This window comes from Seriola aureovittata, chromosome 22, assembly GCF_021018895.1.
Source record: "Seriola aureovittata isolate HTS-2021-v1 ecotype China chromosome 22, ASM2101889v1, whole genome shotgun sequence".
NCBI classification, from domain to species: domain Eukaryota; kingdom Metazoa; phylum Chordata; class Actinopteri; order Carangiformes; family Carangidae; genus Seriola; species Seriola aureovittata.
The window spans coordinates 6,784,236-6,809,108 of NC_079385.1; the positions used below are offsets into that span (position 1 = coordinate 6,784,236).

The 24,873-nt window shown below is 42.0% G+C and overlaps 1 protein-coding gene across 1 annotated transcript; it reads right to left on the reverse strand.

Annotated features, from left to right (window-relative positions):
- Positions 1-23,490, reverse strand: utp20 (UTP20 small subunit processome component). The gene is made up of 61 exons (XM_056367545.1): positions 23,313-23,490; positions 23,013-23,093; positions 22,837-22,903; positions 22,560-22,692; positions 22,205-22,393; positions 21,767-21,848; positions 21,369-21,506; positions 20,871-21,026; positions 20,511-20,663; positions 20,249-20,383; positions 20,078-20,155; positions 19,805-19,983; positions 19,488-19,649; positions 18,745-18,833; positions 18,178-18,283; positions 17,885-18,035; positions 17,595-17,657; positions 17,335-17,502; positions 16,929-17,005; positions 16,568-16,647; positions 16,130-16,388; positions 15,815-15,997; positions 15,203-15,293; positions 14,871-14,956; positions 14,157-14,282; positions 13,242-13,408; positions 12,280-12,488; positions 11,836-11,979; positions 11,607-11,686; positions 11,252-11,487; positions 10,982-11,126; positions 10,711-10,798; positions 10,289-10,432; positions 9,653-9,706; positions 9,371-9,523; positions 9,129-9,284; positions 8,857-8,997; positions 8,617-8,754; positions 8,340-8,479; positions 8,079-8,161; positions 7,662-7,990; positions 7,427-7,566; positions 6,979-7,135; positions 6,626-6,724; positions 6,300-6,467; positions 5,967-6,133; positions 5,668-5,815; positions 5,201-5,317; positions 4,904-5,074; positions 4,537-4,668; positions 4,304-4,414; positions 4,045-4,194; positions 3,636-3,818; positions 3,365-3,496; positions 3,146-3,278; positions 2,870-3,054; positions 2,703-2,774; positions 2,324-2,596; positions 992-1,118; positions 704-849; positions 1-623 (listed from the first exon to the last, which is right to left on the reverse strand). The coding sequence occupies exons 1-61, from the start codon at positions 23,361-23,363 to the stop codon at positions 468-470; spliced, it is 8,457 nt and encodes a 2,818-aa protein (XP_056223520.1). The 5' UTR covers positions 23,364-23,490; the 3' UTR covers positions 1-467.
- Between the last annotated feature and the right edge of the window lie 1,383 nt (positions 23,491-24,873).

Below are 24,873 nucleotides of genomic sequence, written 5' to 3' on the forward strand. Positions count from 1 at the left end.
TTATCAGTAAAAATGTTGGATATTTTTTAATTACAAAACATACATTATAAATGTGAGCACAGTTCTACACTCACTGGTCACAACAGGAAAATAAAAAGTAGATTTCAGCTTTGATCTGCAATTCATATGAAGCAATTTCATTAGTGATACAGAGACATCCTGTCATTTCTAATTCTTTTACACACACACACAAGGAGGTTGGATGTCTTTTACAACCTTGCTTGTTCTTCACATATTCAGCAAGAAACATCTGTCTTTCTTGGTCCAATCCAATGTTTTCTTTGTCAACTGACATTAATTACAATAGTGAAAGTCATTATGTAACATCTTGAGGTGAGACTTACAGAGTCTGCAGCCCGTTAGCCCATAAGTGTCTGAGGGTGAACAGTCAACGCCTGCCTGCTCACCTGGCCAGCGTTGATCCCCACCAAGTGTCCTTGATAAAGAGATGCAGCCACCCACATGGCTCACTGCACCATGGCCAGGTCTTTGAGTGCATGGCTGCGATGCTTCTTGGCTTTATATCCGGGCCGTAGGAACTCAATCTTCCTCTTCTTGGCTTCGATTTTGTTCTTGTGTTTCTTGAGTTTCTTCTTGGCAGCGATATCTGGGTTAGCTACCGCCTGGAGAAGAGGAGGACAAATGTAAGGTGGCTGCCAAGGATAATGTTGTGCCCATTCATTGTGTTTTGCCTACATCATACCTGCATGGCCCTGTGTCGTTTACGTGCTGCTCGCCTCTGTGAGAATTCCTTCTGGACAGCGGAGAAGGCCAATGAGAACTTCTCTAGCCCCACTTGTCTCTTCAGCAGCTCGATCAGCTCCTGCGCCAGGTTCTTCAGTGTGGGGTCTGAGTAGAGACAGCGATGGAGTAAAGTTTGAGGATGATTTCATTTTTCAGCCATTTTCTCATGTGACAAGCTGGACCCTGGACAAAGAGTGTATGTGTGTGAGGATTTTTAGTTTTTTTTTGAAGATGTGGGAGCTGATACCTTGGTCTGCATAGGTGCTGTCCAGCTCTCTGTACAGAGGAGTGATGATGGTGGTCAGATAGGGGCCAAGCCTTTCCTTCCCCAGGTCCATGGCTATTGCTCCCAGGAACTTAAACACACAAGTTCTCTGTTGGAGAAAGTGGAGGGAGATAAAATAAAATTACAGTTCAGACACTGAAAGACTGACCATTTTAAATGTTGATACATTTTCTTTATATTCTAAAGAAAACATTATCCATTACCATTTCATATCCTACATTTCCCCTTAAAAACAAGTGAAGCACATAAGCAAATAATTAGATACATTTCTACATTAGCAACATCTTGTTTATTATATCACCTCTTGACTACCATAACTGTCTGTATAAGGACATCAGCCATCAGCTAGATTAGATCAGCAAGATTTCTCACTGGCATCAAGATTAGAGACCACATTTCCCCTGTACTGACCTCACTTCACTCATTACCAGTGAAATGCAGAAATGATTTAAATTTTCTTGTACTTGTTTTTAAAGCACTGCATGGATCAGCACCAGCTTGCTTCTCAAATCTCCACAGTCCATATTCTACTTCCAGACCTTACTTACATCCCCAGTTAAAATGTGACCAAACATTTACCATCACTATTTACCTATTTGTTTTTGTTGTCATTATTTCATTTCTCTATGAAGCACTTTGTTCAGCATCTGTTTTATTTAATTGACATGTTCAACACCAAGCAGGGAAATAAATGCAGAGTGCATCAGGTGATGTTACAGGTGCCACACAGCACACTTGTTACATCTCTGACCACACCCACCAGAGACACAGGCTGTGGTCTTTAAGGTGTCAATACTGTTATGTTTATGTTATAAATGATGGACATGAAAATATACATGACTTCAGTGTCTTCCATGGTAGTTTACATTTATCACATCTACTAGAAAATGTTTGCATAAAATTATTTAAATATGCATTTTCAATGAGCTGAACCATCCTGACACCCTGCCCTGTCAAATTAAACTAATTAAGAGATTTATTTTTCTGCTGTCATGCACTGAGCTGTTTTTTAAAAGTCTAAAATATAAATAGTCAATGCTTTTAAGTACAGTAAAGACCACAGTACAACATACTAAATTAAATTCACTGGGCCAACACACAATACAACCATGCAAGGCTACAGATAGAGTAGATGTATTTATACTCAGCTCTTAAAGGCTGCAGTAATAAGATGGGAGTCCAAATGTCAGATAATGTTCTATTGTTAAGTTTATACCTAGTAACTGAATAACAGGATACTTAGCTATCATCAACCAGAGAACAGGACACGTGACCCCTAGTTTCTATGGTTACCTTTAGGGGAACTTTGGGAGTGTGCGCTGCCTCTCTCTTGGCCATCAGAGACAGCTTGTTCATCAACCACAGAAGGGAGGGAGGTCTATCATCCTTGTCATCTTCCTCCTCCTCCTCCTCCTCTTCTTCCTTCTCTTCCTCTCCATGTCCCTCCTCTTCATCTCCATTCTCCCTCTGCTCCTCCTCTGTCACCACATCCTGAGGGGGAGTGACATCAGACTCGGGGGAAATGAGGTAGATCACCTTGCCGACGAACAGCAGGTTCTTGATCACCTGGGGACGGAGCATAACATGTTCTTCACTCAATCTAATCTGTGAAATTTGTTGAAATATGTTTGAGACACAGTATGATGGGTGTGTTTTGGTGGAGTCTATGCACCTGCTCTCCTGATGCTGTGTCCAGGAACTTGGATTGCAGCTGATTGCAGAACGATAACGCCAACTCTCTCATCTAGAGGTCAGAGAAGGAGGGAAACAAGAAGAAAAATGTATTCAAACAATAAGAATAAGATGCAGAAAGTGCAAAAGAGTGGTCCTTTGCCTCACCTTCTTGTCCAGGTTGCTGGTGATGAAGGCAGTGGCTACTGACTGGGATGAAGTGTCTCCATCCTCTCCTCTCCAAACATTGAGCAGCTGTTCTGCTTGGTGGGCTGCAAACAGCTGGCCAAAGAGTTGCGAGGCAGTCAGCCACACCCAGCAATGAGGGTACCGCAGGTGGGCTTCAATGTGACCTGCAGGTGTATTGGAAGAAAACTGACTCAGTGTATGTGGAATTTGGCTGCATATGTAAGAGAAGAGCAGTTGTGTGTGTTGGGCCTTTACCCCAGATACGAAAGAGTGTGTCGTCATGCTTGCTGAGCTCCAGCAGGCCACAGTGCTTGCTGAGTTTGGTGATGAGAGTCAAATAACTGAACAACAGCCTGTCTGCTCCTTTCTCATCCTGCTCCTCTTCAATCTGAAAGACAGAGTCACAGAGATGCTTTCTATTCCTCATGTTTCAAAACCTGTGGCCAGAGATGGTGTGAATGTGTTGACATTTACATCTTCATAGTTGTCGGGGTTGATCTCTCTCTCCAGCAGAGGCAGCAGGTCGTCCAGTCGTCGGGCAAAATTCTCCTCCTCCACTTCCACGAACAGACCACAAATCTGGGCACCAAGACGGCGAAGGCTGGCCTAGGAAGGAGGGAAAAGTCAGAGATCTTACTGAGAATTATATTAAGTGGAAGTTCCAAAAAAGCTGCTGATTTAATTCACTTTTGTCAAACAAAAAATTTCCTAGACGTTTTACATGCATTTGCATTGTATGTGTTACCTTTTCTGCATTGAGCCAGGTGTTGACGAAGGCGTACAAGGTGTTCTGGTGATTTAAGTCCAGCTGCGTCAGCAGGGCCTTGATAGCCATGGCGGCCATTTTTTTACAGTGTGCCGAGTCGTCGTTGACCACGACCAGGGCCAGCGGGGCAAAGAACAGACCGCTGTGCTTTAACAGCAGGTTCTGAACAAACAAAAACATAATGCAGTTTTGTTGAGATCATATGTGAAGTCAAAAGTCATCATTGGTAAAATACTATATGTTGGTTCTTATGTTAAAGCTACTGATGTGAATTACGCCCAAAGTAAGAGTAGATTATGGACATATGGATGATATGTGTGTGTTTCCATATATGTAGGTGAAAACACCTGACAATATAATGCAGTCCAGTTGAGGTGAATTTACTCACCTGAGGGAAAGTCTGGAAGATGTATGCCAGCATCTCCAGCACAGACTCTCTGCCTGTGTCATGCTCATAGTGCAGCTGCGCCACCACAAAGTCCAGGTGCCCTCTCAGCTTCCTCCCCAGTGGGTAGTCCAGCAGGTACTTCAGATAGATCTGCACAACACAAATACTGTTTACTTTCTGCCTGAACTGAAGACTAGAGTCTCTTTATTAGACATTACGCAGCAGAGTGGAGAAATGAAGCTGTTGTGTGTTTTAGTACCTGTCGACAGTGTATTCTGATCATAGCGTTGCTGCCGGTGACCGACAGCTTGGCAACTTTCTTCATCACCTCCTCCATCTCTGGAACTACAAGTTTCCTAGACAGAATTGCCTGAGGGAGACAGATAGACACAAAAATATATTTAAAAAAAATTAAACAATTTGTCTTTTACAATTTTGATCTTCTGATTTGTCCTGTACATAAAGTTTACAGCCCTAAAAACACTTGGTTACCTTCAGCAGGCCGAAGGCAGTGGCTTGGCGTGACTGATCGTAGATGTCCTCCTCAGCATATCCCAACAACACCTGCAGCTGCGTCTCAGAGATGTTGTTGCTTTTGACGTTCTTTACCAGTATGGTGATGGCCTGCGAGACAAACAAAGACAGGAAGGAGACAACATTATAAATCAATGCATTTTTATCTTCATTTTTTTGTTTTTGAGGTTTTACCAATCCTGGGGGCCCTGATGAAACAAAACAACAATAAAACTATTTGTTGTGTTTTGTTTGCATACATACATACATACATACATACACACATTCATATACACACACACACACACACACACACACACACACATATATATATTCCTTGTGTTACCTTGAAGCAGTTCTGAACCAGGTGGTAGTTCTCCCCGCGGGCGGCTCCGGCCTTGGAGTAATCCTTCAGCAGAACAAAGAGTTGCTTGGTCAGCTGGTCGGCGTTCTGCTCCACTGCTGGGAGAGGGAACTTGAACAGCCAGGTGAATGCCACCAGAGCCTCTGTGATCACCTGAGAGGAAGGAGACAGAAGAAGAGGGCAAGTTATTATATCCGTCATCTAATTTGAGAGACCAGAATTTGTTTGATCAACTAATGCTCATAGTTGGGGTGATATGTAAACATCAAATGCTCGTACCTTGACGTGCATTGAGTCGAGGCAGTCGAGCAGCAGCCTTACGAAAGGGTCCAGCATCTCTAGAGCTGAGGCCTCAGATGATGTCACTTTGGATTTCTTCAGACTCAGGTGGAGCAGCTGAGGAACAGATGGATTCATATGATGACAAACACTTGTGCTTCTGTTTAATTCTTTTAGACTCACAAAACAATCACAAGGCAATCCTTCCTTCTCCTGTAATGCACAATATTTAGGATAAGACAATGCAGAAAATGTTACGCATATTGTTAGAGAAGTACAAAGAATGCTTTTTCTGTGATATGATACGTTCACATTAGTGAACTATGTGGAACATTATGCTTCTGTTACTATATCAGGACAAAAAAAACTTCAGAGGAAAGTAGTATTAGAAACAGTACATTGCAACAAACTGATGCTAATACAAACATCGTATAAGATGACTGAAGACAAGTTTGAGTGATGTGTACCTTGAGGCCAGCGTCCACCAGGATGTGCATGTTGGTTCGGCAGCTGACGGGAGCTTTCTGACCCCCTCTCTTCGGGGTAGGAGGCAGGAGCAGGCAGCTGGGAGGGGGCAGCCTGGGGTCAGGGGGAGGCCGTGCCGACGCTTTCTCTCTAGAATTACAAACAGATACAGTGTCATAAATATTGAATGCAAATAAGCATTAAAGTGATTTACTATACTTCAGTCTGAACTGAACTGTGTGTGTGTGTGTGTGTGTGTGTGTGTGTGTGTGTGTGTGTGTGTGTGTGTGTGTGTGTGTACCGGTCTCGCTTGGTGAGCAGCGGCAAACTCTGGCTGACCAGGCCATGGCTCAGCAGCAAAATATCCTGAGGAGTCATGCCCCCGTTGACAAGCAGACCCAGGACCAGTCGCCGCAGCACGGCACCCACTCGGTTACACACCTTCAGACTGGATGAAGTCTCCAGTATCTGACGGGATGATAATACTTGGTTTTTCAACATAATTTTGTTCATGGATAAAATGGAATTTCTCTGTGCTCCTTAGACAAGACAAAACATGCACTTGAAGACCCATTTATGCAATCACTGCATTGAACACATGCAGAAACCTATTCAAATTAAATCACTCCCTCACCTCCTTCAGTGGCAGTATGAGCTTGGTGATGCTCTCCCTGCTGCAGAACTGGGCCAGCAGCTCGTAGGAATCCATGCTCTTGCTGTGTCGAGCCTCCATCAGCTTGGAGACAATCCCCTTCACCTCCTTCTCCTCAGCCACGGCCCCGAACAGCTCATTGTTGAAGATCTGACCAATATTGAACAGAGAAGAGGGATAATAAAGGATTAAGATCAATATAAATTAATCTACCTGTGACACATGTTAATCAGGGGTTTTAATGGCTAATCCATCCTCAACATCTGACAAATGGGAGTCAACATAGTAATATGGAGTGAAGCTCTTACATCGATGAGCATGTTCATGCACAGGTCCAGGTCACCACTCTTTAGGGTTGGCCTGAGGACAGACAGCAGCTGGTACACTGTAAATGTTAGCACATGGACCTGGATGGGGGAGGGGCAGAAACAGTTCAGAGACAATACAAACATGTCTCTTCACAAAAAGGGTGATGACCCACCATCTACAAAAATCCACCTTCTATTAAAGTGTATGCACTGAGATATTATTTTGTTAAATGACAATACTGCACGTAAAGCTGTCGTTCCATACATCTGTATGTTCGACCAGACACAGACGGGTTTGTGTGTGTTCTTCTTTGCTGTTTACTATATCTGTGTGTGCGCGTGTGTCCTCTTGCCTGGTAGCCCTTGACCAGGACGCTCTGCATCTCTTTGAGCAGGTACCGCAGGTATCTGCACCCCAGTGTCTCAATGATCTTCACCAGCGTTCCTCTTGCTACGTCACGTATCTCCTGGAAACGGTTCCTCAGCAGCACACACACCTTGATCAGTATCCTGGATAACATCCACACACGCACACACAAATATTTAACGGTGGAGAAAATCATACGGAATATCATATAGCATATACATCATCAATGAAATGTCATATTCTTATCCTAACCATATTACAAAATCTTAATTGTCCCCTAATCTGAGGATGCCACACATGATTCATGTGTATTTGGATCCTGGATGACAGCAAAAATGTTTTACTTCTGATCTAGAGATTTTTCTTTCTCCATATGTTTAAAGACATTCACCAGCAACACACTCAAACACATGCAAGTGCACATAGCAGCATACCCAGGCAGGTTGGCCTCCATGATGTGTGGAGGCAGAGTCTGCATCAGTTTAACCATGGCAAAGGCTATTGGTACCCTCGCCACCTCCTCATCCTTCACATCCTTTGACTTCACCGCCTTGTGCTCCTCGTCACGCTTCACCTAAAAGACACACACAGAAATACTTTCACTATTCCACTGCTGTTTAGGGTTTTTACAATAGATGTCATGTGTCACTTGTGTGTGCAGTGTTGTACCTTTGCTGTGAGACACTTGTGTAAGCGTGGAAGCACGCTGTCTTTAACAGTCTGGTGGATGGCGCTGATCAGAGACTCCAGCTCCTCTTTGCTCTGTGGCAGCCCGCTGGCCGCCACAACAGGTTTAGGAGCCACTGGTCGCTTGACTTTAGTAGTGGCCACTTCCTCTGAGACACCATCCTTTTCTCCATCATTGTTGTCCGTTTCCATGGGAACATCAGATGGAGCAGTCTTTTTTTCAATCTCCATTGCCTCCTCATCATCGCTTGCATCTGATTCGTCAGCTGCACCTTCATCCCCGTCATCTGCATTGACTGTGACGCTCCCAGCTTGTCAAAAATGTGTTGTTTTATTTATCAAGTTTTATACAGAGAACAAATATGAGTGGACACAGAACAGTTCTAATTAGTCATTCACCTTCTCTGGCCTTAGCTGCCTCCATTTCTCTGCTGAGGGTGTGGTGGTCAAAATGGAAAGCATCCAGGACTGTGACTAGCAAACTGGATTTAGGGAGGGAGGAGAAAAGAAGAGGAAACACTTTTATGAAACGCTTTAAGTATCATGAATTAAAATGGAAGGACCGAAGGGCATTAAAAAGGTAAAAAGACAAGAATATAAAAAGCAATCCAATGGTCAAAAAAACGATTTAAAAGCACACAAGCTTGAGGAGAGCCCTACCTGACAGCCAGTTTCTGCTCAGCCTGCGCAGTCTGCAGGATGTGGACGAAGTGTTTCAGGTAGTAGAGGTACTTGGACCAGGTCAGCCGTCGACACACTGCACCCACCACCTCCACCGATGCTGACGTCATATTCTCATGCTGCAGCATGGGAGAAGAAGCATTTTTAGTTTCCATGCACAGGTTTGAAAAAGTTCTCTCTCAAAATCGAATTTCATTACGTTGCATTTGAAAATGAAATTGTATCCTTTATGAAAGGTTGAGTGTAGATAAGTCACCTTGAGCATCTTTTCATCTAGCAGGGCCGTCATGGCGTACGGCATTATGTAATTCTGCAGGGAACGAGACGTCATGACCACCGTGCCATCGGTCAGCTGCTTTGCCAACTTCCTCAGTGCGCGACCACGACGGTGGATCTAAACAGAGGAATGTGTTAGTCTTTGTGGTCCTACCTGTACAACAGTCAGATAACAGGGGAAATAAGTAAGAGGAGTGAGTTTTTATGGGTTCTTTCTCACCTGAATGTGCTTCATGTGCTCAAAGAAGTCAGACTCGGGATCGTTGTAGTCTGTGAGCTGCACCAGGTCTCTGAACTCTTTTCTGGAGGGAAAGATCTTCACCAGGCAGGCGAGCACAGTGGTGTAATCATGCTGCACACTCTGGTAGAGTGAAGGGGGTTAGTAGAGGAAGAGACCACATTTTAAACATACATCTTCATAAGTGTGTATAGTGGTTTCTTATTTGATATAGCTAGTGTGTTCAGAAAATAGGAGGAAGTGTGTGTGTGTACCTCTGTCTTGCTGCGAAGCCCCTTGTGTACAGCATCCAAGATGGTGTGTTGCACAATGTCCTTGTAGATCTGTTCTCCAGGTCCGACCGCTGCCAGCTGGACAATCACTGCAGACAGACACAAGGTGGCGTTGTCTGCCAGCGACATGTCACCAATCTGCACCAAAGGAGGGACAATTAATGAAAATCTTCTTATGTTACAGCTCTTAGATTAGACAGTATTTCTGTATCATATCTGCTGACCTCAAAGGTGTGGAAACAGTTGTGTATGATGGTGGTGATGTAGTCCAGGTCCAGAGTCTGCATGTCTTTGACCCGCCTGGTAGCCTCTTGGAAAGCCGTCAGACGCACATCAAAGTAGATCTCATCCAAGTGTCGACTGTCGAATGCGTTGAGCTGGAGAGGACAAGCAGGAAACAGTATGGTTGCCATTACTGACTGTAGTAATGTGGAGCAGGTGAATCTGACCACAGAGATTAAAGTGTAAATAATAAAACATCATGTAAGTGTAATAGATGATCTTACCTTTGCTGCCAAATCAGTGATATATGCGAGTGAAGGCTCCAGATCTGACAGAGTCTGAAATCAGAGCAGCAGACAGATTAAGAGTAAGGAAGGTTAATTTAAAGATTCTCTTAGTTTTATTGAGAGGAATCATTATTTAGAACTACAACCACAAATAAATGCCAAATGCAAATCTTCTCTCTATCATTCTAGTCAAGTCTGGGCTTGATATCAATAGCATAGACATACATCTGCACCAATTCAGTCATCCTCTACTAGTAATATTCAGCATATACAAAAATTTTGTAACATCAGGCCAGTTCAATAATTCTAAACCTTTTTGGCTTGTGACCCATTTAAATGACTCAATTTTTGACCCCTCATCACAGCTTAAAGAGGGATTAGTGTTAAAAAAAAAAAAAAAAAAAAAAAAAAAAAAAAAAAAGGTCAAAAATGGAGAGGAAACATCTACAGAGGATCCATATCACTCTACTTTACTATATATAAATGCATAGGCTACATATATGCATAAATACTTAGAGGACATACCAGAAGTGAGATTCAAACAGTTGAATGCAATATGTAATGGTGATACCAACAATCTTGAATCTCAATTACTGTGTTCGTGTAATCACAATATTTTGTTTTCTGTCGGACCTGGAAGACGCTGGTGAGGGCCTGCCGGGGCAGCTTGTTGTGGATGATGGAGAAGAGTTTGCTGAGAGGGCGCAGGAATGCAGACGGCTGCACACACTGCCGCAGCAGGTTTTGTATGGTGGCCAGGATGTCAATTTCTGTCTCCTGAAACAAACAAACTGAGCTAAATAACTGGTAGCATGAATACATACAATCTGTTATAAGAACTTGTAATTTGGCAAATTTTCCCTTGAATTGAATACAGACCCTAACATTAAACATCCATATCTTTAAGCTTTAATTCATAGAGATAGTCAGAGATGGTACACACAACCTTGGAGGCTCAGTTCAGGCAGAAAGCTCTTAATTTTACATTAAAACTTAACTATGAAATCAGTCTCATTGGAGCTGTCATAGAGCACACAATAATTTGTTAGTCTTACTTGAGGGTTGTTGCCTTTCTGGAGGTAGGGTAGCAACAGGCTGATGAGCACTGAGCTCTGCTCCTTGTCGCTCACAAATCGACTGACCCTGGCCGACAGAAGGCGACAAATAAAAAAATAAAAAAAGTTTAATGAGACGAAGCAAACTGCAAACACCTGATGTTTCAAAGAGAGAACATCTTGGATATAATAAAGCAGGGAAAATAAATGAATGAATGTGATCTGTACTGTATTTCCTCAAATCTAACCAGTCAGTTCACAGTGAACTCACTTGGAGAGGATGTTGAGTTCCTTTGCCACCTGCGCTCTGAACTTCTTCTTCTTGAGCCTGTCAGTGTTGCGTACGACTCCGCTCAGGTAGTGCAGCAGAGTGGAGATGTGGGGAAGCAGCAGCCTGGAGCCCTGAGTTAATGAATCTAGAAAAGCACAACAACACAAATATCTAACAGTGGCCGGCATCGGATTAAGAAGAGATATACAATTAGGATAAAACAGGGAAAACTACATTCAGATTGTATTTTGAGGAAAACAATCTGCTAACCTGCAGTGACAAGAGCGCCCTCCCCAGGCTGCGGGAAAACACTGCTGTTGACGCTCAACCCTGTCTCTGTCTCTGAGGCAACAAAGTCTTCTGTCGTTGCTAGAGACTCCGCTATGTCCATTACCATAGCGATGGTCACTGGGGAAGCCTTCTTTGCAGATAGGAGGGCAAAGACATTTAGGAGGACATCACACTCTGAATGGTCTGGTCTGTGTTTGGCCAGAAGGGGGAAGTACCTGAGACAAAGAATATACATCTTTATTGAACTCACTCTGGATGAAAGACTCTATATGCTGGTTAATGTGATGAAAGGATGAGGAACAGATGGTATTATGGGAAGAAGCCACAGACTGACCTGGCATTTTTGCACCACACATGAATGAGTTTCAGCAGAGGTGTCGGGGAGTAGGGGCTCTCTGTGGGGAGACGACACACCTGCACACACAAAAAAAGAAAAAAAAAAAAAAGAAAAAAAAAGAAGAAACTTAAACTTGTAGGTGAACCAGAACTCTCTGGAGAAAGACAACTAACACAGTAGAACCTCAGAAAAAAAAACAGGAACAGAAGTTGTTTGCATTATGTACCTGAGGCCAAACTACAGCCTGGAAGACAGCATCCAGCTCGTCTGGGCTGAAGCTGTAGGAGTCAAAGCCGTCAAAAAAGTCCTGAATCCTCAGGATGCCGAGTCGCCTTAGGTTCTTCAGAGGACTGATGCAACCTGCCCTCAGCTACAAACAAAAAAGACAGAATACAGCACTGAGAAGCACTCAGAGGATTTTTTTTTTAGATATGTTCCCTTTTAAGTGACTTATAAAGCACAGTTGTTGATTCCCTGAAGAAACGATCTCCTTACACTGTAAGTAAGAATACTTAAAATGACACAGCAACTTCATCTGAACAGCTTCAACCATCTGAATTTGGTATTTTTAGGATGCTCTCAAGTCATCTTGCTGACTGTAATTTATACAGTATAAGAAAGAATTCAGGAAACAAACACTGAAATCACAATCAATCCTCATTCTGGTTACCTGGTCCCTGCTGTCCAGGACACTGGACACAGAGGCGGTGACACACAGCAGGATCTGCAGCACTTTAGGCAGGTAGATGTGGATGAGATGCCCCAGCTTCTGGATCACCACATTGATGATGTTCAGCAGGCCGTGCTGACGGCCCAGTGGCAGGATAGCGCCCACGTCTGTCTCAGCAACTGCCCTCTCCACTGCTGCCAGACAGGAACCTGAGGACACGGCACACGAAAAGATCAACGAAGGAACTTCTAATGTTTAAATGCTGTTTTTTCATGTCTGAGTCTCAGGAAATTGTTTGGTTCAAGAGAGACTTGTTTTCTTGTGTAGCTCCTGTGCACTGAGCTGCAAACAGTATGATACACAATTGATACTTCCTGTAGACTGCTGCCAGTGGCTGGAAGAAACAATTTATATAACGCCTATAAAATGTATTTATAGGTTCATAAAATAGCAAAAATAAAGAATGTGCCCCTCATGTCACAGGTTACCAGAGCACAAGTGAATGTTTTTTAAATGCTTATTTTGCTTTACCAGCTTAAACCCCAAATAATACATTTTTTATTATGTATAATCGAGCACCTTTGAAATGTTAACTGCCAAATATTAGAGTTTTTTTTTAGACTACATTACATTTATAGATTAATAATGAAAAAAACATGTTAATTATCCTTTTCTGTGGATTCGATACACAAGTCAAACAGAGCTCAGAAAGAAATACAAACTCAGACACACTTTTAGTTGTAAACAGAGAATTTTCAGAGAACACAGAATCTTAATGAGACAACCACATGAAAAACAAACTTCATTTATGATGATTGGGGTTGAAACTCAACTAAAAATCTAAACTGCAGTAGAGAATCCATTTTTCTTTCTAAAAGGTAGGGCGTTTCCTGTAGCTTCTTATAATGTGTTTTTGTGTGGTGGAAAATGTTTTGTGACTGAGGAAATCTTTTATTTTCTACCTTGGCTGTGATGGCAGACGGGCTCCAGCAGCAAGTCGATGAACATTCCTAGCTCCTCAGCCTGGCAACCTGCCAGGAAACGCAGAATGATGGAGGACCGGGACACGGAGGCGGCTTTCCCCTGAAACTTACTGCCTGCTTTACTGCGCAGACGCCCAAACAGGATCCTGTAACATGAACAGCAAAAACAAGCTGGTGAGAGAATATCAAACTATAGATACTTGTGATAAAGCTGCCCCACATTATAATCAGAAAAAGGAAAATAATAAAAATGTCCTCTTGTATTTTTGTGCAAAATAGTTTGTCAGTGTAATTGAGAATGAGGTAGTATATAACGTGAGCACTGTTGAGACCACCTTGGCCCATTTCTGAAGCTTTCTAAAGTGGTAGAAAATGTTGGCAACAAGCAGCAGCAGCAGAGGGAAAAGACTGATTCCTTGTAAACGACAGAATGAATGAAATAGAACCAATATTTATATTAAAAAAAAAGATAAACAATTCAAGTGTGGGAGCCAGACTGGCTGGGGACAGAGTGTGTGTAAAAGCACACTCCTCTTTTGTAAACACTTCTACCTGCTTTCTAGCAAATAAAAATGATGAAATTGAACTATCAACTGTCTTTGTGTGTTTTTGGGCTAATATGTAAGCTATGGGTGTTGTTTTGTAGTTCAATAAATGACTCCCAAAATGAGCAAAGTGATCATTTGCAAGTTCAAGGAATAGTTGGACACTCTCATGTCTGTCATATATGCTAAATATGAAGCTACAGCCAGGGGACTAGAAACAGCCTGACACTGTCCACAGGTACAAAGAAATCGTTTAATGACACGTGATATCAATCTTCTCATCTAACTTTTGGAAGAGAGTGAATAAGCATTTTAAACATACTTTGCAACACACATACAGGTACAGTACCTCATAAGCACTGGGATCAGTCTGCCTCTGTGTGAAGCATCAACCACTCCCGTCTCCTCAGAAATGTTGAAATGGACAATCTCCTCTTTGAAGTTTTTGTCTTCCAGTAGCCTCTCAAGATTCTCCCTGAACAAACACACACACACAAAAAGAGGTTAAAACATCAGGACACAGAGCAGCATCACTGGGGCTTGCATCGGTTGCTTATAGTGGGTTCAACATTTTGTTCAAAGACTTACTAGCAGAGCACACACTCAAACTTAGGTTAAAGAAATTCCCATTTGTCAATAATAAAGTCTCATAACAATTTTATATGTGATTAATAAACAAAACAATAAGAAGCACTCTCCAGAAACCAGGTCAGTGTAACAGCTTGATGCTGAACAAAGAACCACACATACAGACATCTGTAATGTAAAACTTCCCCGGATCCACACATCTGTCTGCAGGTAGGCTGGAAGTGCGGTAAGTGGATAACTTGCTAACAGCTAGTGGAGGGTATAATGTCAGGCAGAGTCAGCACTGAAGTGGAGGTTAACATTCCTCCGTCTGTAACCATAGAGGGTTGGTGACGAGAGCCATAACTTTTCAAAGAAGCTCACAATGATCCCATTGAGGAAGAGGGACAAACTGGGAGACTGTTGGACAGAAATGTTACTGTACATTCGTTTTCCTGTTTGCCATCTCATAATGTGATGAAGGTAGTTATCTCACTTGTATGGTACTATGTTGGGGTCTTTGTATGCAAGAATACATTCCAGCGCCACTCGCTGAATCTGCTGGTCCTGATGGCAGAGCAACTGAAAACAGACAGAGAGAAATACATCACACTGGTGGTTTGATGCCTGAGGAGCTACTCAACCTACTACTACTACTACTAACTGAAAAAGTCCAAATCGACCCAAACTCCCCATTCCTTGTTATGAAAACCGAAAAAAAACAAAAAACATTCAAGAGAAAATACACTGTCATGTTCCAGCAATAAGCAGCTTTTAATTGGTTTGGTTTAACGCCAACTGCAGATGCATTAGAAGTATTAGTATTACCTGGTTATAGAGCTCACTGAGACTGCCCTCCAGGTAGAGAGCACGAGGGTTGGTGAACTTGGCAAAAACTTTCAGATGTGCAATCAGCTGTCTATGGGAGGAAAAAGAAATCCCATAAAACTTAACACAACCAACAATTGCCATAATAGAGAGCACAATCCTGTTAAAATGTAACACCAATACAGGTACAATGGTCATTACATGTTGAAGGTTTTATTGTGACTAGATCATCAGTCAAATTATTCTGATGGTTTAGGTTTATCTTTGTAAGAAAAGAGTCAGATGGTTCAGTTTATAAGTTGCTTTCAGTCCATTCATTCTCTGATCCTTGAAAATCCTACAAAGTCTTCACAAATTCAAACATTGAGTATCAGTAACCTGATGTAGACGTTGGTTTTGGAGGATGTATTTGGCAGCGAATATGGCTAACGTGTTAGCAAACCGTTGCCAATTCAAACATCCAGCAAAGCAACATTAGCGGAGTTATGTTTCTGTCCACCTGATGAATGCAATGAATGAATGAAGGAATTGCTCTGTTGTGTTAACCAGCGAATGTTAGCCACTAACTTTGGTGCTGAGCAGTTAGCACTCAGTGGGTAACTTAAGTCTTACTTAGCAGCAGCTCTCCTTGGAGGTGCCTTCCTCTGCTGTCTGCCCCTCTCCTCCACATCCTGCTCCTCTTCCTCTCTCTCCTCTTCCTCCACAGCCATCCCAGACTCCTCTAGGGCAGCATCATTCCTCTTCCTCAGGTCCTGAGTGGGGGCTACCAGCAGGTCAGCAGGATAAAACTCATTCCTGACAACAAAGACAAAAACCGTCAGGACCTCCCACAATTCCTGTTTGTTATTTTTTTAAAGCTATATCAGGCAAACATTCTCCCTAATTATACGCTCTGTAAAAAAAAAAAAAAAAAAAAAAAAAAATTACCTGATGAACCTGAGCAGTAGAGGACTAAGTTCTCGGCTGCGTGGTTCCACTCTGTCAGGATACTGGGCCATTGCACGCCACAGCAGGCTGCGGAAGTTGGGGAAGTCCGTCCTCTCATTAGGGTCACAGGTCAACTTCAGCTGCTCTAGGAACAGCACCCCAACGTCCCCACTTTCAATGACGTCACACCCCAGCTCACTCTGACGATTGGACTCTTCCTCTTCATTACTATCATCATCATCCTCCCGCAGTTCCTTTTCTACAACAGGCAGAGAGGATTTATTTTTTCCCCCTCACATTTCGATTGCATACTGTATTTCTCTTTGTTCAAGGCATTTTTTGCTAAATACCAATCACCAAATCAATGTCTTAGTATCTAAAATTCAATTCATGGCAATAAGTTGGACCAGAACCCAGAAGCCCAGAAGGCAGCCTTACCAGCCAGCCCTGCCACCATCTCCAGATGTTCATGGTAGACTGCCCAGAAGTCCTTGTTGTCCATCCCTCTGGCATGGCTCCTGTGAGGAGGAAAGAAACCAGTTTGTGCATATTTAATATTTGTAAAATGTATTCGGCCAATTCAGACATAGTTCTGTAAAATAAATGTGTTTAAAGCTTATGGTAAAATGCCAACAACCCATGGTGCTGTGCATGGTTAGAAATTTTCACTTTATATGAAATTCTTATACTTTGTGTAATCACACAACTGACAAAAAAAACAAATGTCTCAATAAATCAAAACATCATGTTAATATTAATTTCAGCTGAATCTATTGTGGCTGGATTCTTTTATACTCACACAAGAAGCTCAATGACTGCGTCCCACAGTGGCCTGAAGTTGACGAACAACATTGCGATGAGGTAACGCAGAGGCACCTGAAAGAAAAGAAGGGGAACCAGGATGTTTTCAGGTGTCATGTCTTTACTATTTAAATGAATAAAAAAACAAAAAAAAACAAAAAAAAAAACTATTAGAGCTTTAAACATTTGGTTTATTAATTGAATGGTTTTTCAACAGAAAATTAGTTCTGCAACCATTTTAATAATCGAGTAATGAGTAGGGAGGTCTTATTATACGTTGGTGTGTGGGCTGGAAAGTGAATTTCAAAATTCCTGGTTAACTTACATTGAGTCATTAGGTTTGATCAACCAACCATTTAAACCTCTGCTGTAACTTTTGCCCATGATTGACATTCTCTGTGTACCTGTTGGAAGGTGCCGGGGGGCCCCTGTGGCAGGCTGCGCTGCACCAGGTCGTGTCTCAGCTTCCGGAGGTGCAGCAGCTTCTCTCTATAGTCCTGCACTGAAGCCGGCACAAGCTCTGCCTGCAGGCAAACTGCAAACACCGGCTGTACCTCCACACTCTCCTCACCCTGGACAGAAGGAAGACACTCACACAGGTAAGTACACAAAAGACAATTATTGTTTGGTGTAGTTTATTGAGAATCTCGACTGACAGCTGTACCTCAGCCTGTGGAGGAAGCTCTGCCTCAAACTGAGAGAGAATCCTCAGAGTCAGGAGGCGAATCTGAAAGAGAAAAGAACTAATAAAACTGAAGGAAATAAATGTAAATAAATATCTTAATAGCGCCTTTACACTATTCATATTTTTTTCAGATATTCTGGATTTATTTTCTTTTTAAAACACACAAAGTTAATCTTGAGAATATGAAATGGAAAAGCAGTAACTGTGTGTAGGTTACTTTCCTAAATCTCAAGGGATCTAATTTGCCTTTATTGTGACAGGAGACAAACCTTAGAGATGTTGGACGAGAGGTTGGCGTGCACAATCTGGTAGAGCTCCATCAGTGCACTGTGGGATAGATGCTCTGAAACACCGCTGAGCGACAGGCGGGTATAGTAGAGGTCTCCTAGCAGCAAGGCAGACAGGTCTGTGGGAAACTTCCTGTAATAGTAATAAAAATAATAATGATAAGAAATTAGATTTAAAAAAGGAAACCCTTGAATAGAAGTTAAAGTGTTTCATTGTTTAGTTCGATGATAGAGGACTTGGACACACATGGACAGGGATGCTGTGCAAAACACACCTTATGATTGAAGTGATCTTTTCCACAGGAAACAGTGAAAGAAGCTGAGCAGACCCATCCAGACTGAGGAGGCAGCTCAGGGCCTGTCTTGCTACAAACAGACCAGCTGGAGGGTGGAGGAACAGTGACAGGAGGGCAGGGCGTAAGTCAGTCTTAAGAACAGCAAAACCTGATGCACCATTCAAAATCTTGTTTGAGTAGACTCCAAAGAGAAACAGATTTATTTGTTTATGGGTGAAGTTCTCAAAAGCCTGATGTTTGTGATTATTTCAAGTCAAAGAATCATAACCGGAGTTCATTCAAACAATCAGTAGCATCATTTAATCTTTTTTGGCTCTTGTAAAGTGTAAAAATTGAGCTGCAGCTGATTATTTATTTTTTAATAGATTCATCTATTCTTAATACTTTTATTAATTATTTAGACAATAAAATCAGGTTCCTAATAATACAAGATAAATTAGTTATCAAAATCCTCAGATATATTTTGTTGATTAAATGCTAATCACTTCAACCCTAATTAATCACACACTTTCCAAACATGAAAATAAAAACAAAGTTGTCACAAACCTTTCCCCAATTTCTCTGTGTCAATCTCACACAGGAGGTGATTTAAGAGAGCACACACAGCAGGAACAACACTGGCTGGAGCCAGAGGTCTGGAAAATTAAAAACAGTTAAAGAAATAGATGAGGAAAAATAAATATGAGACATCAGTAAGACCAGTGTGAATGGTTGTCTGTCTCTATGTGTTTGCCCTGCGATGGACTGGCGACCTGTCCAGGGCGTACCCCGCCTCTTCCCCGAAAAGATGCTGGGATAGGCTCCAGCCCCCCCGCGACCCTACTAGAGGATAAGCGGTAGAAAATGGATGGAAATGGACATCAGTAAGACCTCTCAGCAATCCATGTATGCAAGCGAGTGTGAGGAGAAGGAAGCGAGAAGGCTAAAGTTACAGCAACAGTCAGGGCTGCTGCTTCATTTCTTTTTGCTTTACATATTTTAATATGGAGGCAAACATTATTAAATTTACAGCTGATATGAAAAAAAACAAACAAACTCTAAAGTATCAAGTAATACTGTGATACAAGCTGGAGAATATGTTGTGCTTACAACGTGATTTCACTCAAAGAATGTATGAACTTCCCTGACTACCTGCCTGAAATACATCTCTAAAAAACAGAAACTCTGTAACCAGGAGCCCACAGGTGTGGCAGTACATTCATACATGTGTTTTTGTGTGTGTGTGTGTGTGTGTGTGTGTGTGTGTGTGTGTGTGTGTGTGTGTGTGTGTGTGTGTATGTGTCTCTTACCTGACATGTGGCAGCAGCATCAGGGCGGACCAAGGCAGCGACAGGTCAGTGATGGACTGGTTCTGGTCCCCAGGAAGTCTGATGAGAGACAGCACCAGCTCTGGCACTGGCTGCTCTGATGTCGTACTGCTGACCTGACCTGCCTCCTTACAGCTGAACACTCTGGAGGAGATAAACACATTCATCTCATGGAAAAAATAAAATAAATATATGTGCATGACTCAGACAACCAAAGACCTTTCAGGTCTTAAGTTAACTAGGATTCAATTTATGACCTAATTAGACGTGAATATTTGAGGTGTACTGAAGTATCTCACCCTGTGGTCTGTCCAGTGAAGAGCAGTGGGTAGGTTTCAAAGGCCATGGAGGCGTCTGTCGGGGGCGGGGCTTTAGCAAAGATCAGGCTGACCAGCACCTCCAGGCCACAGTGGCGAGACAGGGCATCTCCACAACTGAACAACCCAGCTGTGAAGCGCAGTAGGCTGGGGAGGAAGAGCTAGAGGAGAGGGGAGAAGAAAGATGTTAGGGAGGCACAGGCAGAGCCAGAGAAAGAGGAAAATACTGAATATATCACTCTAGTGACGACTCACCTGCTCAAACTCTTTCATGGTGAACATCTCCTTGGTGAACTCTAGGATCAAGTCTTGTCCCACTGTGCTGCTAAAGACCTGTTGAAGAAGACAGAGTCAGAAAAGAAGGTGTAAACACACACATACTTATTGACTCTAAAACATGAAGGTGTGAACTTTTTTTCTCATCACCTTTTGAACCGTCTCCTGGATGAGTGATTTTGGCAGGCTGATGTTCTCCCCGAGGAGCAGAGAGGAGATGATCTGGAGAAGCAGGCGTGAACAAGGAGTTGACAGAGCGGAGCTCTTAATCAGCCGCAACACCATCTGCAGGCATGAGAGAATAAGATGTTGAAAACATACAGTCCAAAGGAATAAGCTACATGGTTTGCTTTACGGGGGAAATAAGGATTTTGAATATGTAACAATCTCACAAATCATTTCCTCCTCTTACCTGGCAGATGGCCTCCGGCTTGGTGATCTTGGCTCCGTCTCTGTGGGACACAAGGGTATGGAGAACAAACAGCAGCCTCTCCAACTGCTCTGTTGCCTGGTCTGCCTCCTCTCCCTTTGCCTCCATTACATCAAGGACCTCCACCACACTGACCTGCACATAGTGACACAGACACCAGGCACAAAGTTTAACAGTGAACTTGGAGAGTGGAGAAAGTACTTTAACTCATGACACAGACAGTGCCTGAAATGAAAGGACAAAGATTGATTGTTTCAGCACTGTCATGACAGCGGAAACCTGAATAATGGTCAGTGGTATTCATCTAAATTTGCACTTAATATTCTAACCGTCCTGCCTTACCTGTAGGGACTCCCATAAAATCAGGACGTGTTCTCTGTCAACGTGATTGGCTGCAGCCTGAGCCATGTGATCCAGAGCGTCCCTGACAGTGTCCCAAGGCAGTGAGATTCCTGGGTTGGTTGTGGGACCAAGCTTCCGCAGAGCCACAGGGAGAGCCTGGAGAGAAAGGTGCAAAGAAACAGAAAATGAAGATGAACCAGGATCGCATCAGTCTACTGTTACCATATTACCACATTATGATGCTCTAAATTTTTTGAATAAAAGACTGCTCTTTTAGCACAGCAGACCCCATTACATTGAATCCTAGAAGCAACAAATCTCTATAACCTCACCAATAACTGGGTTTCTGAGGCTGCTACCAGCAAAGCAAAGAGGGTACTGAATTAAATTAAAACCTTGTACAATATGCAGCAGGTATTCTGCATAGAACCATCATTTAGTGTACGTATAATGAAAACTCTTTTTGGACAAAAACCCCCAAAAAAAACAATAACTCACATTTGCAGCACAGGAGTGGAACATGTTTCTGACTCCTTTGCACATCTCAAACAGCAGCTGACCTGCTCCTTCTGCCTTATCAGGATGCTGCTGCAGGTCTGAGAACACATGAGTCAGCACGGCATCGAGATCTGGAACCTGTGAGGGGGGGGTAATGAATTTATCACCGATGACCACTGAATACACAGAAATATAAAAAATATTTAATACTACAAACTGAAATATTTTTAACACGAAAAACCACTCCACTCAAAAACCCTACAGGCCAATATTTAATCCACTTTTTTTCTTTTCTTTTTTAAAATTAAATCCATCCTAACAGTTGCCGACAATAAAAAGTCACAAAGAAGGAAAAAGTGAATTCATGTTTCGTGTGTGATTGCAGGCAAGTCCCCCACCTTTCTCATCAAAAAAGAGAAGCTCTCTGCTGCAAACTTGCGGATGTGTTCCTTCTTGTGTTCCAAAAGTGTGCTGTACAAACTGAGGTGGAAAGATGCATTAATGTCAACCAAAATGTGACCCGTATGCAGTCTGATTGCTAATAACACTTCTCTTTTTTTGTGTATGTCACAGAACACAAACCATTGACCTAACCCAATTAGATAGGTAATTAAAAACAAGTTATAAACAAAAAAACAAAAAACAAAACAGGACTGTAAATAACACATCTTTTGCTTTCCAAATGTGATCAGGATATATTTTTAAATTGTCCACGTTTCCAGACAGAGGGTTCATATTTCATCTGTACAGCAGATGGGGAAAAAATGCCATTCAACACCCAGTACAGTGGAAAACATATTCACCAGTAAAACATCTGACTCCAACTGGTTTCTCACCTGTAGATGTTGGTCATGTCCTTCACCATGAGCTTCCACAGGTACTTGTAGAGGTAGGACAGGCAGGTGAAAGCCCACTCCAGGACCTCTGTGTCCTTTGTGTCCAGCAGTGAGGTGATGAGAATGAAGAAGTCAGGGAAGTGAGGGTAGAAGTCAGTCTGCAGGTCTCTGGCCAGCTGAACCACCAGGCTGGGGGTAGGAGGAGAGGAGAAGAGGAGAGACATAACTGGAGTCAATGCCATGCAAAGTTTAATTAGTAGTGTTGGTTTTAAAGCAAAAAAAAAAAAAAACACTTCTTGGCAATTGAACAATTCATTCTTCTGGTAAATCCGCAAATCGCATGCGAAACACTTACTCCAGAAGTGGTTGGTAGGCCAGACTGTTGTTGACAGCCAGGTGTGTTTTCAAACTCTCCACTATTGACTTCTGATGGAAAACCAGCATGTTGAATGACTGGCTCTTGTTGGATACCTCTTTCAAAAACGTTGCTGTGGAGGAAAGGCGTCAGTTTTGCATTAGCTGCAATAACACAACATCTTTTCTTAGGGTAATGAGTAACAAGGTTAAGATATTTTTGTTCCTAACATGTCACTATGGCTAATGATGTGGTATTTCTTATATTGTTTACGTACTGAAATGCTCTGTCAAGTTGAGGTCTCTCCATTTTGTGAGTCCTTCAGAAAAGTATGTTTCTACTTCCTGCATAGAGAGAAAAAAAAGTACCGTAATTACCAAACATAAAATCATGAGAATTTACTGAATAAATGTGATTAAAAATGAAGGTGCCATGATCACTGGCTGTACACACCTCAGCATAAGATCCAGTCCTGTCAATACGATGGATGACATCGATGTTGACATTGGCAAGTCTTTCAGCAAAAGTGAGAAACTGAAAGAGGAATTAGAGGAGTTTATATTCTGCTACTGATTACAGCTTAAATGCCATCTTTCCAATAAATTATTAAACAATCTTCCCTGTTATCAGTGAATTCCTCTACTTGCATATGATTAACAAATCGGTACTACACCTAAGAAATGATTTGTGTCTATAAAGCTTTATCCCTGCTACTCTATCAGCATCATGGTGCAGTATATTGTGGACTCTCACCCTGAAGGTGTTCTCTGATTTGTGATACGAAGACTTCGACTTGATCTTCATCTTTGCGTCGATGTTTGATGAAAGGCAGTTTGAAATTCAAAGACTGGTACGCGATTAAAGCGATTCATGAAAACTACACTTTGTTTCTTCACTTAGCTGATGCTACAACTGTTTACACACACGCCGACACCAGGACGCAGCCATGTTGAACAAGGCATTATGGGAGTTTTTTTCTCCGCGTGTTGGGGGAAGAGAGGCGAGCAGAAGCGAAGACAAGCAAAGAGGCGAGAGAGAAATCCTCCCTTTATTTCCGCCGTCGTTTGAGGCTTCGGTTATGTTTCCGAATTCATTTAAGTCTATAAGGCAAGGTTTAAACAAATAAATAGATACATTAATTAATTTGTTAGCCAGACTTTAAACTGGTAGGCATGTCTGACTTCCAGTCAGGTCGGAGAGCAAAACTTAAACTTCCTACCGTTCAAGAGGACATAAGAGCGCGGAGCTAAGCGGAAAAAATAAAAAATAAAAAAAAACCCTGTAGTTACAGTCTATGGAAAAAACGCACTCTGCCACGTTTAAATGAATCAAAAATCAAACAAAGACAATTTAAAAATACCCTTTTCAGTATTACACGAGCTATATTGCCATGACTTATGTGATAAAGACAAGATATGACCACTAGCAAAGAAAGTACAACTCCAGTTTAAGCTAGCTTAGCTTCTGTCCTATAATACATTTTCCCACATGGCATTTCTTTCATTTGTTTTTGTGGAATAGACTTTGCTATGAAACTTTGAATAACGCATAACTTCAACATAGGTTAAAACATCAATTAATTTGGCATTCAACACCAACCTTTTGCAGCGAACCAGCTCAACAGCAGTCAAACCAGCACCAGTCGTTGAATAATCCATCATCACAGCAAAAATGTTATGTCATGGCAGAAAATGCACAGGTGTAATTAATAACATTAATGTTAGTATTCCATTCAGGTGTGTCTATGCATGTTGGCTCACTGGCCTGGCTTATTTAAACACTTCCATCATTAATGTTATTAGTTACACTTGTGCTTTTCCTTCTGTAACAAGGAAACCATCTACTGTGAATAAGCTCCATTCTACCTTTTTGATTTGACTTCATTTACTTTTGTGTGTAAATTCTGAGTTTTGGAACATGTATGATTAGAAAAAAACTGACAGGTACAATATCACTAATTCACACATCTGTCATCTAGGAGCAAAGGCAAGGTTTCTAACAGTTTTTGGCACAGTTTGGAAATTTTTCAGGGCACTACATAGTACATACATTTTACAAAAGAATCAAATCTGGGATATACTTTACCCTTTAAACAATGAATAATTGTGGAGGAGATAGCTTTTTTTATGTAGCTTTTTTGAGTGAGAGATATCTGCCATATATCGACCAATAGATATCACCAACACACATGCTGAATGTCACATTCTATACCAGTTTTCCAACTGCACTGAAATTAATTTTTATCCACCTGTACATTTGGCAGTAAAAGTCACAAAGAACTTCACCCTGCTCCAGATGACTTAAATATTTTTAC